Raw genomic sequence first — 13,351 nt, forward strand, 5'->3', positions numbered from 1 at the left:
GGTAAGTCTTTCCAGTCCTCACGGCAAGATGGCCTCCAGGCTTGCCTTCCATTGGCTTAGTACCACTAGGGAGGGAACTTTTTCAAGAGTTCCAGAAAAAATCCTGGAGGTGCTTCTCACTGGCCTGGTTTGGGTCATGTGTCCATCCTGACTCAACCACTGGAGCATCCTAGATGGATGGCTAGGTATGGGTGACATAACCGCTCCTAGATCTGGGGTGGGGTTATCTACCTCCAACCGCATAGACTGGATTGGTTTCCCAAAGGAAATTACTAGCTAGGAGCTATTATGAAAAGAAAGGGGAATTGCTAGGGGCATTTGGGTGGCTCATTGGGTTAAGCCTCTGCCTTTATTTTTTTTTTTTTTTTTTTTTTTTTAAAGATTTTATTTATTTATTTGTCAGAGAGAAAGCGAGCAAGATCGAGCACAGGCAGACAGAGTGGAAGGCAGAGTCAGAGGGAGAAGCAGGCTCCCTGCGGAGCAAGGAGCCCGATGTGGGACTCGATCCCAGGACGCTGGGATCATGACCTGAGCCGAAGGCAGCTGCTTAACCAACTGAGCCACCCAGGCGTCCCAAGCCTCTGCCTTTAGCTCAGGTCATGATCTCAGGGTCCTGGGATGGAGCCCCACATCGGGCTCTCTGCTCAGCAGGGAGCCTGCTCCCCCATCTCTCTCTGCCTGCGCTGCCTACTTGTGATCTCCCTCTCTCTGTCAAATAAATAAATAAAATCTTAAAAAAAAAGGGGGGGGGGAATTGCTATTGCATATGCAAAATAAAAGATGCAGACTATAAGGATTTCCAGTGTCACCTTCATCAAGGACCTGAAGATACTGTAGGTCATCTTGCGCATTAGAATCATAGGGGAATTGTTTTGCTCTGGCTGGGTTTGGGAGATGTGCTCTTGGGGTCTGGACAGCAGCCCAGGGACAGAAGGAGGATTCTAGGATGAGGAACTGACTCAGTTCTGGCACTCACAAGCTCAGAAAAATTGTGACTCAGTTGTTCTAAGGTTAAAACATTTTTCTTGGGACGCCTGGGTGGCTCAGTTGGTTAAGCAGCTGCCTTCGGCTCAGGTCATGATCCCAGCGTCCTGGGATCGAGTCCCATGTCCCACATATCGGGCTCCTTGCTCAACAGGGAGCCTGCTTCTCCCTCTGCCTCTGCCTGCCTCTCTGTCTGCCTGTGCTCGCTTTCTCCCTCACTCTCTGATAAATAAGTAAAATCTTTAAAAAACAAAAAAAAAAAAAAAACATTTTTCTTTTTTCTTTTTTTTTTAGAGTTCCACAGGTGACTCTGTTATATCAGCAAGGTTGAAAAATTCTGCTCTGGGAAATGATGTTCTACCGCAGCAAGATTCAAATTAGCTCTTCAGGACAATGTCCCCTGTGTTAGAATTGGAATCTTTCTCCCTCTCTGTACAATTTTTCTGAAAAGGGTCACTGGAGTTTGCTCAGAGGCTGAAGATGGGTGGGTGAATTGTGGGTGACCCCAAGGGTCAAAAGCCCCTGAAAATAACAATAGCCACTATTTATTGAATGGCAACCGCAAGGCAGGCACTGTGCTTTGGGACTTTAGAGACTCAGTCCCTGTAAGTTTCAGTTTTTTCACAAACAATCCTTCCATGTGGGTATCATTAACATAAGCTCCATTTTACAGTTGAAGAGAGATTTGAAAAGCCTGGCCAAGGTACCCCACCAGGGAGTGGCAAAATGGGCATTGAGACACAAGACCATCTGATCCTGACTAGCAGGAGGCCTCAGAGAGGTGCATCACTCATGCCCCTAATGAAAAACAGGGGTAGAGGGTGGGAGTGGGTCCCCCAACCCCCTAGGTTTTGGGTTGGGGAACTCATAGCACAGAGATAGGGTTCATTGCGGGATTCCTTAAATAGATTTTTATGAGAAAGTGAGTGTGTGTGTGTGTGTGTGTGTGTTTAAGAAATATAGGCGGATGGGGACGCCTGGGTGGCTCAGTTGGTTGGGCAGCTGCCTTCGGCTCAGGTCATGATCCCAGCGTCCTGGGATCGAGTCCCACATCGAGCTCCTTGCTCCGCAGGGAGCCTGCTTCTCCCTCTGACTCTGCCTTCCACTCTGTCTGCCTATGCTCGCTCTCACTCGCTGTCTCTCTGACAAATAAATAAATAAAATCTTAAAAAAAAAAAAAGATTTAAAAAAAAAAAAAAAAAGAAATATAGGCGGATGAAGCCCCAGAGAGCTATGCACCCCCTTCAATTAAACCCCCTGACTCCGACCTGTTTGGGTTCAGAGACCCCAGCCCCGCCCCCTTCTGTCCCGGTGTCCTCAGCACCCTCCTTTCACATACATACTTTCTGCTTTCTTTTTAAATTCAGAAAAACAGCACCTCCCCTGGATTCAGAGCTAGAGCAAGAACCTTCCTCTCTGGAATCTCTATTTACTTTGGGGTGCGCACTTGAATGCTGGGGGTGGTAATGGCACCGAGAGGGCTTCCCCGTTCACGTCCGGCTCCCAGGAGACCTGCAGAAATCGTTCCCGCCTACTCCCCCCCCCCCGGCCCCCCTCCACCACCGCCCTTAGCCTGGCTCCGGGAGGGGAGTGTTATCCCGCCCAGAGTCTGGGCGCCTCGGCGGTGGCGGCTCCCCAGGGACTGCAGGGAGAGCCCAGGCTGCGGCGCCTGCTCAGTTCGTGTTCACTGCGTCTAAGGCTCCCCCTCCCTGGCTCCGAGCCCAGCACAGGAGCAGGGAGGGGGAGCAGGAAGGCGGCGGAAGAGCCCACTCCGCCCGGGGCCCGGGGAACCGAGCTGAAGAGGGGACCTCCAGGGGGCAGCACCAGGCCGCTAAGCAGGTCCTCTCTATGCCAGGGTAGGGGTCTCCAGACAGCCCATAGGGAAGCCCCCTTTTAAGACTGCCGCACTGCCCGCCCCACCTACATTTGTTCTGGATAAATGTGGGAAAGTCTCCAGCCACCACAAGGACCACCAGCTCCTGCCTGAGAAGCAGGTGGCCCACCACAACGCAAAGGGACGTTGGGGATGATCTAGCGATTATTTCCTATCCTCAGTTTCCCCAAAGACATTTGGAAAGCCATAGTATCATTGGTCAAGGCCGGAGGGTCAACGCTCCGCCTCTCCTGGGCGGCCTCTGCCCCGGCCAGCCCAGTCACTCCTCCCCTTAGCTCCCGCCCGGCTCCCACGGTCCCAGAGCTGGGCGGGAGGTCCCTGGATGACGGTGGCAGAACCCTTGCCCGACTCGCCCTCGCCCCCGCCCCTGGCCCGGGCTTCCCCAGTCCAGTCCTCGCCCGGGAGCCGCCTGAGCCGCGGTGCGCCTAGCTCTACGCGCCCCGAGACCTCCACCTGGGCGTCCCCAGCTCTTGCGCACGTTCGGGCTCCCAGCTTGGAACCAGGGAGGTGGGAGGGTGCCAGGGAGCAGCAAGCAACGACCCGGAAATGCCATATAAGGAGCAGGAAGGATCCCCCGCCGGAACAACCCTTATTTGGGCAGCACCTTATTTGGAACGGCCTGATATGGCCCGGCCACTTCCGGCTCCGGGAGGAGGGAGGAAGGCGGAGGGAAGAGGCGGGGGTAACGCTGGGAACTCCGGAGCAGCCTGGGTCCGGGAGTCCTCAGCTGAGGCTTGGGTACTAAGCTCTCTCGAGGCCTGGGCGCCCAGGGTGCGGGAGTCGCCTCAGGGGCTAGAGTGCTGGACGGCGGTGCCCACAGCTCTGGGATAGGGGGCTTCACGTCACTCCAGGTCCTCCCGGCCGGTCTTGCCATATTAGGGCTTCCTGCTTCCCATATATGGCCATGTACGTCACGACGGAGGCTGGCCCGTGGCGTTCCAGACCCTTCAAATAGAGGCGGATCCGGGGAGTCGCGAGAGATCCCAGCGCGCAGAACTTGGGGAGCCGCCGCCGCCAGCTACCGTCGCCGCCAGCTTCCGCCGCCGCAGGACCGGCCCCTGCCCCAGCCTCGGTAGCAGCGCAGCGTCCACACCGGCCGGCGGCGAGGGCGAGCCTGGAGGCCCCACCTGCTCTCGCCACAGTGTCCCCCGCGTCCCGCATGTGACCCGGCCAGGCCCCCCGAGAGTGTGTCCCCCGCAGCCACGGCTCCGGGCTGCGCCCGCCCGCCCCAACACCAGCTCTCCAGCCCGCCCGTCCGGGATGGCCGCAGCCAAGGCCGAGATGCAGCTGATGTCCCCGCTGCAGATCTCCGACCCGTTCGGCTCCTTTCCTCACTCGCCCACCATGGACAACTATCCCAAGCTGGAGGAGATGATGCTGCTGAGCAACGGGGCTCCCCAGTTCCTCGGTGCCGCCGGGGCCTCGGAGGGCAGCGGCGGTAACAGCAGCAGCAGCAGCAGCAGCGGGGGCGGTGGAGGTGGAGGGGGCGGCAGCAGCGGTAGCAGCAGCGGCGCCTTCAACCCTCAGGGGGAGGCGGGCGAGCAGCCCTACGAGCACCTGACCGCAGGTAAGCGGTGGCCTACGCCGAGGATTAGCCCCTTCGCCACCATCCTGGCGAGCAGTCCTTCCCCACCGCCTTGCAGCGCCCTCTTCACCGCAGCAGCAGTGTTCTGGACCTCAGGGATGCAAGTGGGATTTCCCTTCCCTTCCTCAGGGTCATGTGTTAAAGGGATGCCTGGGGACATCCACCCTCACCCTCACCCGCCTGGTCCCTAGCGGTGCGCAGAGGAGCTAGCTTCTGTTTTGGATGGAGAGCTCGGGATGCGTGGGTGGGTGGAGGGGGGAGGGCTTGTTTTGAAAAGCAGAGCTGCGCCCCCCTTTCTCCAGACTGGCTTGCTTTGCCAGCAGCCTGTCCCCAAGGAAGGGCCGCGATCCGTGCCCAGGGATGTCCTGGCAGCTGGGGGTAGGGGGCGCGCACTAGCCGCGGCGGAAGGGGTGCTGGCGGGAATCCCTCCGTGGCGCAGCCGCCGCTGCGGAGCGCTGGGAGCTGCAGTGGAGGGGGATTCTCCGTATTTGCGTCAGCTGTTGTTCAAATGGGCTCTGCCGCTGGAGCGGATCCAGGAACATTGCAATCTGCTGCTATCAATTATTAACCAGCTCAGGAGTCAATGGTAGCCAGCCCGACCTCTTGCCTGGCAGCTCGGGTCCTTCTGGTCCTCCAGTAATTGCTCTCCAGTAACCAGGCCTCCCCCTTCTCTCTCTTCTGCCAGAGTCTTTTCCTGATATCTCTCTGAATAACGAGAAGGTTCTGGTGGAGACAAGTTACCCCAGCCAAACCACCCGGCTGCCCCCCATCACTTATACTGGCCGCTTCTCTCTGGAGCCTGCACCCAACAGTGGCAACACCTTGTGGCCTGAGCCCCTCTTCAGCCTGGTCAGCGGCCTCGTGAGCATGACCAACCCACCGGCCACCTCATCTTCAGCACCATCTCCAGCAGCGTCCTCCTCTTCCTCTGCCTCTCAGAGCCCACCCCTGAGTTGTGCAGTCCAGTCCAGTGACAGCAGCCCCATTTACTCAGCGGCACCAACGTTCCCCACACCTAACACTGACATCTTCCCTGAGCCACAAAGCCAGGCCTTTCCCGGCTCTGCGGGCACCGCGCTCCAGTACCCGCCTCCTGCCTACCCTGCTGCCAAGGGTGGCTTCCAAGTCCCCATGATCCCTGACTATCTGTTTCCACAACAGCAGGGGGACCTGGGCTTGGGCACCCCAGACCAGAAGCCCTTCCAGGGCCTGGAGAGCCGTACCCAGCAGCCTTCACTCACTCCACTGTCTACCATCAAGGCCTTTGCCACACAGTCGGGCTCCCAGGACTTGAAGGCCCTCAACACCACCTACCAGTCCCAACTCATCAAACCCAGCCGCATGCGCAAGTACCCCAACCGGCCCAGCAAGACACCCCCTCATGAACGCCCGTATGCGTGCCCGGTGGAGTCCTGTGACCGCCGTTTCTCCCGCTCTGATGAGCTCACCCGCCACATTCGCATCCATACCGGCCAGAAGCCCTTCCAGTGTCGCATCTGCATGCGCAACTTTAGCCGCAGTGACCATCTCACCACCCACATCCGCACCCACACAGGCGAGAAGCCCTTCGCCTGCGACATCTGTGGGAGAAAGTTTGCCAGGAGCGATGAACGCAAGAGGCATACCAAGATCCACTTAAGGCAGAAGGACAAAAAAGCAGACAAAGGTGTTGTGGCCTCTTCTGCCGCCACCCCCCTCTCTTCTTACCCCTCCCAGGTGGCTACCTCCTACACATCCCCAGTTACTACCTCTTACCCATCCCCAGCCACCACCTCATATCCATCCCCTGTGCCCACCTCCTACTCCTCTCCTGGGTCCTCAACCTACCCATCCCCTGTTCACAGCGGCTTCCCCTCACCCTCAGTGGCCACCACATACTCCTCTGTTCCCCCTGCTTTCCCGGCTCAAGTCAGCAGCTTCCCTTCCTCAGCTGTCACCAACTCCTTCAGCGCCTCCACAGGGCTTTCGGACATGACGACAACCTTTTCTCCCAGGACAATTGAAATTTGCTAAAGGGAAAGGGGAAAGAAGGGAAAGGGGAGAAAAAGAAACACAAGAGACTTAACCTTAATGGCCAGGAGGAGGAGATGGCCACAGGAGGGGGTTCCTCTTAAGTGAAACGGAGGTTCTCAGAGCCAAATCCTCCCCCTCTACTCCACCCCAAGGTTGGCGTGGAAGGTCTGTTGGCCTGCAGTCCTTTCTGCCCACTTGTCCTTCCTCCCCAATTTCTATGCCCTTTGACTTCAGCTGCCTGAAACAGCCATGTCCAAGTTCTTCACCTCTATCCAAAGAACTTGATTTGCATGGATTTTGGATATATCATTTCAGTATCATCTCCATCGTATGCCTGACCCCCCTGCTCCCTTCAATGCTAGAAAATCAAGTTGGCAAAAATGGGGTTGGGGCCTCTCAGAGCCCAGCCCTGCATCCTTGTACAGTGTCTGTGCCATGGATTTTGTTTTTCTTGGGGTACTCTTGATGTGAAGATAATTTGCATATTCTATTGTATTATTTGGAGTTAGGTCCTCACTTTGGGGGGCGGGGGGAAGAAAAGCCAAGCAAACCAACGGTGATCCTTTATTTTGTGATGATGCTGTGACGATTAAGTTTGAAGCTTTTTTTGAAACAGCAGTCCTTGGTATTAATCAGAGCATGTGTCAGAGTGACGTTCCGTTAACCTTTTTGTAAATATTGCCCGACTGTACTCTCACATGTGACAAAATATGGTTTGGTTTTTCTTCCTTTTTTTGAAAGTGTTCCTTCCTTTTCGTCCTTTTGGTTTAAAAAGTTTCACGTCTTGGTGCCTTTTGTGTGATGCGCCTTGCTGACAGCCTGACATGTGCAATTGTGAGGGATATGCTTACCTCTAGCCTTAAGGGGGGCAGGGAGTGATGATTCGGGAGAGGCTTTGGGAGCAAAATAAGAAAGAGGGCTGAGCTAAGCCTCGGTCTTCCAGAATGTAAGAAAACAAAATCTAAAACAAAATCTGAACTCTCAAAAGTCTATTTTTTTAACTGAAGATGTAAATTTATAAATATATTCAGGAGTTGGAATGTTGTAGTTACCTACTGAGTAGGCGGCGATTTTTGTATGTTATGAACATGCAGTTCATTATTTTGTGGTTTTATTTTACTTTGTACTTGTGTTTGCTTAAACAAAGTGACTGGCTTATAAACACATTGAATGCGCTTTATTGCCCATGGGATATGTGGTGTATATCCTTCAGAAAAATTAAAAGGAAAATAAAATAGCTGCGGTTGGGTGCGTGTTTCCTGGGCTGGGGTGGGGGCCCTTTTGCTTTTTTTTTTTTTTAATTTATTTATTGAGCGAGGAAGAAGAGAGAACGTGGGGGGAGGGGCAGGGAAAGAGTTTTTAAGATTTTATTTATTTATTTGACAGAGACTCAGTGAGAGGAAGCTCAAGGGGGGTGGGTAATAAGAAAGGGAGAAGCAGGCTTCCCGCTGAGCGGAGCCGGATGCAATGCCACAATGCCGGGCTCAGGGCCCCAGGTTAACGACTGAGCCACCCAGGCACCCCAGGGAAGGTGAGTCTTAAGCAGAGCCCCCTGGGAGGCTCCACATGGGGCTGGAGCCAGGGTTTGAGTTGGGGCTCTGTCTCACCATGGGAGAACCTAAGCTGAAATGGACAGTCAGTCGCTTTGCCAACTGTGCCCACAGGACCCAACTTTTTCCATCTTTATTGAAGGCTTTGAAGGGCTTTTACTGAGAAAGGGAAATTCTTTTTTTTTTTTTTTAAGTTTATTTATTTTTTAAATTTTATTCATTTATTTGACAGAGAGACCACAAGGAGGCAGAGAGGCAGGCAGAGAGAGAGGGAGACGCAGGCTCCTCCCCGAGCAGAGAGCCCGAAGCGGGGCTCGATCCCAGGACCCTGACACCATGACCTGAGCTGAAGGCAGAGGCTTAACCCACTGAGCCACCCAGGTGCTCCTTAAATTTATTTTTTAAGATCTTATTTTTAAGTAATCTCAAATCCCAATATGGGACTTGAATTCACAGCCAGAAGATCCAAGAGTCACATGCTCTACTGACTGAGCCAACCAGGCACCCCCATTCAGAGTCATGCCTGCTATGTGTCACTTGAGTGAATTCTTTGAGAACTGTGTCTAGGTCTCTTCTTGATACTGGGCTTCAGTCAGGGTGGATTGCAGCCTTATCTCGGTTAATTAAAGCTAAAGAAGGCCAGAGGCAGAAGTGGAACAGGAATGCCCAGGGGCCATGCTATTCTCTTAGCCCCAAATGTTTGGCTGGCCTGCCCCTCCTTCTCTACCCAGGGCTGGAGAAAGCCATGTTCTTGGGAATCCCTGCTATAAACATTTGGGAGAGATGAAGGATGGGCACAAGAGCTTTGGGAAATAGTAACAAGGCTAGAGCTGACTCAGCCTCTCCTTCCCATCTTCCATGGCCCCAGAAACCTGAAGGTGTCAAAGAAGCCTAGAAGAGGTGAGGGCCAGTTCTCAAGCCAAGAATCCTTCCAGGAAGAAATCTCATTATGTGCCAGCTGGAGCTGTGATCCTTGGCAGCTTCCAGGAATACAGGGCAGAGTGGGCAGGAGGTTGGCTTGGTATTTAAGGTTCCCATCCAGACCAAGTTTGTCCCCATTGTGTAGGAGGCCTGAGGTGCTGGGTTCCCCAGCCCCAGCTCCCTGATGGTGCATACTCATGGCTGGAGCAATTCATGGGGCTTATTAGCATCTGTCTGCTCTGTGAGAGGCCTTGAGCTGGTCACAACAATGCAGATTGTTGGTTGAGGAGACAGAGACATAAGCCAAATATTGTAACATAGTGTTATGTTATATAATGTGGACAAGTGTAGGACTCTGAGATGGACAAGGACATCCAACCCGCTCAGAAGCTTAGGAAAAGTGGAAAAACTGAATTGGGAATGGTAAGTAGGAGTCAGTTCAATTGACTTGCTTTGTCTGTGAGCCAGGGAGGGTGTTGGTGACTGCCTGGGTGGGTGAATGGATAGACTATTGAATGCAAGCACTACCTTCAACCCTGATTTGAGCCTTTCATGAATTGCTCTGACATTACCATCCATTGGTCATTTGGGTGAAATAGATTTGATGTTCTGGAATTCCCAAGCCTTGGCTCCTCTCTCAACGTCTGATCCTCCCAGTCAAGGACAGGGAAGTATCTTCTATACCCAGTATGGCTATCAGGCCTTGTGTGGGGTTGACGTCTAACCTGCTCCACTCCTACCACTGAGGGTCTTCCAGGTTACCCATGGAAAATGCTTCTGGAGCCAGGGCAATTCCAGCAATCTCCTAGCATTAGCCCAATTCTTTCTTTTCTTTTCTAGCCTTCAACTACCAACGCTGTTGGTCTCTGCCCTTTCCCATGATATCAGACTCCTCAGCCTGGAACAGGAGGAACCAAACCACCTTCCATAGCTAAGGGCACATCCCTGTGAGATCCCGGCAAAATTGCCAGTCCTGATGAGACAATATTTGTATTGACACACCTTTTCCCAGCCCCACCTACCGCTTCCCATCTCACTCTGGGCCCAGAAACACAAGTCCGTGCCTGTTACACATTCTTAATAATTCCTCACCACAGACTACCAAGGCGGGCAGTGGGGGAGGGGATGCAAGGGGGAGGGAGAACATGGCAAGAATAAAGTATGAAAGAAGGGGCAAAAAGATTCTGTTCCTCTAAAGCAGAAAATCTCTATGTTATTATTACGATGCATCAGAATCAGATTACCAGGCCCCCTTCCTAGGGCATCTTATTCTTGAGGTCTGGGATGGGGACCTGGAACTGGTCTTCTTAACAACCACGCCCAGAAATTCTGATGTAGATAGCTTGTTGAGAAATTCTGCCAAGATTGCTAGCTAGTATTTATTAGTCCTATCACCAGGGTTCCTTTGGATTCTGCCACTAGAAACTCAAGTTTCTCTGCACAGCTGAAATAGAGCAAGACTCAAAAATTGTCCCATTTTATGGTCTTATAGTATTTAAAAAAAAAAAAAAAAAAGGAAAGTGTTCATTTTAACTCCTGTTCCTGTGAGGGAAATCTAAAACCAAGGGCATAGGGCTGTGCTGATAAAAGCTCTATCATCATCAAGGCTGAGGTTTAGGAAGGGACCCAGATAGTGTTGAACAATTGACTGTTACCTGGGGGCATTGTCCAGGGCCTCAGGGACGTGGAGGACTGAGGACCTGGGGTGGGAGAGCCAAGGGGGCAGGGAAACCCAGCCAGCCAAAGCTAGGATTAGATTCTGAAGAAAAAGAAGAAGCAGGTTTTAAGGACCCTTGGTAGTCTTCTTCCTAGTACCTGAGAGATACTCTTCTCTCTAGAATTTTAAGAATGTTGAGCCTCATCTTTTTGGAAAGATTCTAAGCACTCAGAAAGACATAGCATAGCCTGGTTGTCAGGCTGGGTTTAAGGTGTGCTTCTTTTTTATTTCCCTCCGAAGATTTTATTTATTTATTTGACACAGATCACAAGTAGGCAGAGAGGCAGGCAGAGGGAGAGGGGGAAGCAGGCTCCCCACCGAGCAGAGAGCCCCAAGCGGGCCGATCCCAGGACCCTGAGATCACGACCCGAGCCGAAGGCAGAAGCTCAACCCACTGAGCCACCCAGACGCCCCTAAGGTGTGCTTCTTTCTACCTCCCCCTTCTTGGAACCTCCAACCCAGAAGAAATGGAGTCAGGAATGGGTACTATAGGATCAGAGGTAGTTTCTGCAATGTCCTCTTCTCTCCCCATTCCTGCTCTTTTCCTTGGTTCAGCCACACTTGGTGTAGTTTGAGAGGGGAAGACTGAGCAGAGTGATATCTCGGTGGTCCTAAGGGAAATGAGGCAAAGTCTAAAAGGATCAGGTGTTGAGCAAATAAGGTTTCAACATTTTACTCGTAAGCCTCCAGGTGCTAATAAGATTTTTGCACCCAAATAGTAAATTTAGCTCTCTACTGTAGTGATTTTTCTTCCCATCTCTTTTTTCCATTACCAGAACCTAGGAAAGCCTTATGAGGCAAAGCTTACTGGAGAAGTTTTCTTAGGTCCAATCAGCAGCCTGGTTCCTCATTTGCAAGAAAATCTATTTCATCTCTCTTTTCAGGAGATCTCTCCAGCCCATTCTCCTCAGTGCTCGGGTTATTATTATTATTATACCTTTACAGAGGGGCAATTGATACAGAATAAACTGTACAATTTGATGAGTCTTGATATATGTGTTCACAGGTAAAACTGTGACCCACATTAAGATAATAAACATATCCGTCCCTGCCCAAACTTTCCTTGTACACCTTTGCTTTCCTTCTTCCGTTCCTGTCCCTGCGGCAACCACTGATCTGCTTTCTCTTGCTGTATGGATCAGTTTGCACTTTCTGCTTTCTGGAGTTTCATATAAATTTAATACTTCAATATGTACTCCTTTTGGTCTGGTTCTTTCTTTTTTTTTCTCCTTTTTATTTCTGAGGGGTATTTCACTCTATGGCTATAGCACAATTTGTTCACCCTTTCACCTGTGGATGGATGTTGGGGTTCGTTTCCTTTGGGATTATTATAAATAAAGCTGCTATGAACATTTGAGAACAAGTCTTCCTGTGGATGTGTTCCCATATGCTCCAAAGGGCACCCCCCCATTCTGGGCCCTATTTTCCCACCATGTCCCCATTTACTCACCTCCCTCTTGTTAGAAACGATAATCACCCATCTTCCCCCACACTCACACAGTTAGGGCCCAGCCTTTTAAGAGATCGGCTTCATTTATTTTTCCTCACATCATGCTCGCTTCAGCAGCACATATACTAATTTTTCCTCACGTAAACAGAGCCAGCCCCTTCATCATTTTTATTGCTCTATTTCAAACTCCCTCCCACTTGTTTATACCTTCCTGGTAACGAAACATTCTAAGGCTAAGCGAGGTAAACTATTGTGACTTATTCAGGTTGGCAAATGTACATGAGTCCTTGGTGATACTTTTCTAAGGTACCCAGTAACGGGCGGGCTACATACTGATGAGGCACTTCAACCTCAGAGGAAGGGGCTAAGCTCAGATGGTGTGAGAGGCTGCCCTGGGATACTTTTCCTGAAAAGTTATTTGTCCACGTTATCTCTGTCTCCTGTGGGCTCTTCCCTGGATGGGTTTTCTGAAACACAGGCCCCACTCACTCACTAGTTGTCCAAAAAAACTTACTCTTCTGAATTCCCACCTCTCAGTTCTGAGGTAATGTTTTATTTTTCTGTTTTGTTTCTTTTTTGTTTTTAAGATTTGATTTATTTATTTGAGAGAGAGAGTGTGCACACAGGCCAGGGGAGAGGCAGAGGGAGAGGGAGAAGCAGACTCTCTACTGAGCAGGGAGCCCACTTAGGACTCCATTCCAGGACCTGGGGATCATGACCTAAGCCAAAGGCAGAGTCAAAGGCATATGCTTAACCAACTGAGCCACCCAGGCACCTCAGTTCTGAGGTAATGTAACTACAGCTTCTCTCTCTCTTCTTTGGGCCCAGGGAACTGCAGAGCAGCCTGAGAGTGGAGAGGACAGCTGAGGCTCTGTGGTCTCAGCTGTGATAATCTGGCACTTTTGCCTGCCTGGGTATATGTCGGGGTTGGGGTGAGGAGAGATGGCTTTACTTATTTTAGAAAATTATCCTTAACAGTTATCCTTCAGACAGGCAATAACAAGTGTTGGTGAGAAAATGGAAAAATTGGAACCCTGATACCTTGCAGGTGGACATGTAAAAAGGTACCACTTTAGTAAACAGTTTAGTTTTTTCTTTTTCAGCAGGGGGAGTAGGAGAGAGAGAAGCTGGCTTCCCATTGAACACAAGCAGGGAGAGTGGGAGAGAGAGAAGCAGGCTTCCCACGGAGCAGGGAGCCCTATGGGGGGCTCAATACCAGGACCCCTGGGATCATGAC

At 51.7% G+C, this 13,351-nt stretch overlaps 1 protein-coding gene across 1 annotated transcript; it reads left to right on the plus strand.

The window, feature by feature from the left end:
* The first annotated feature begins 4,136 nt into the window (after positions 1-4,136).
* On the plus strand, positions 4,137-7,713 carry EGR1 (early growth response 1). The gene is made up of 2 exons (XM_059174692.1): positions 4,137-4,445; positions 5,149-7,713. Exons 1-2 carry the CDS (start codon positions 4,139-4,141, stop codon positions 6,474-6,476), a joined length of 1,635 nt encoding a protein of 544 aa, XP_059030675.1. The 5' UTR covers positions 4,137-4,138; the 3' UTR covers positions 6,477-7,713.
* The last annotated feature ends 5,638 nt before the right edge of the window (positions 7,714-13,351 follow it).

This window comes from Mustela lutreola, chromosome 5 (assembly GCF_030435805.1).
Source record: "Mustela lutreola isolate mMusLut2 chromosome 5, mMusLut2.pri, whole genome shotgun sequence".
NCBI classification, from domain to species: domain Eukaryota; kingdom Metazoa; phylum Chordata; class Mammalia; order Carnivora; family Mustelidae; genus Mustela; species Mustela lutreola.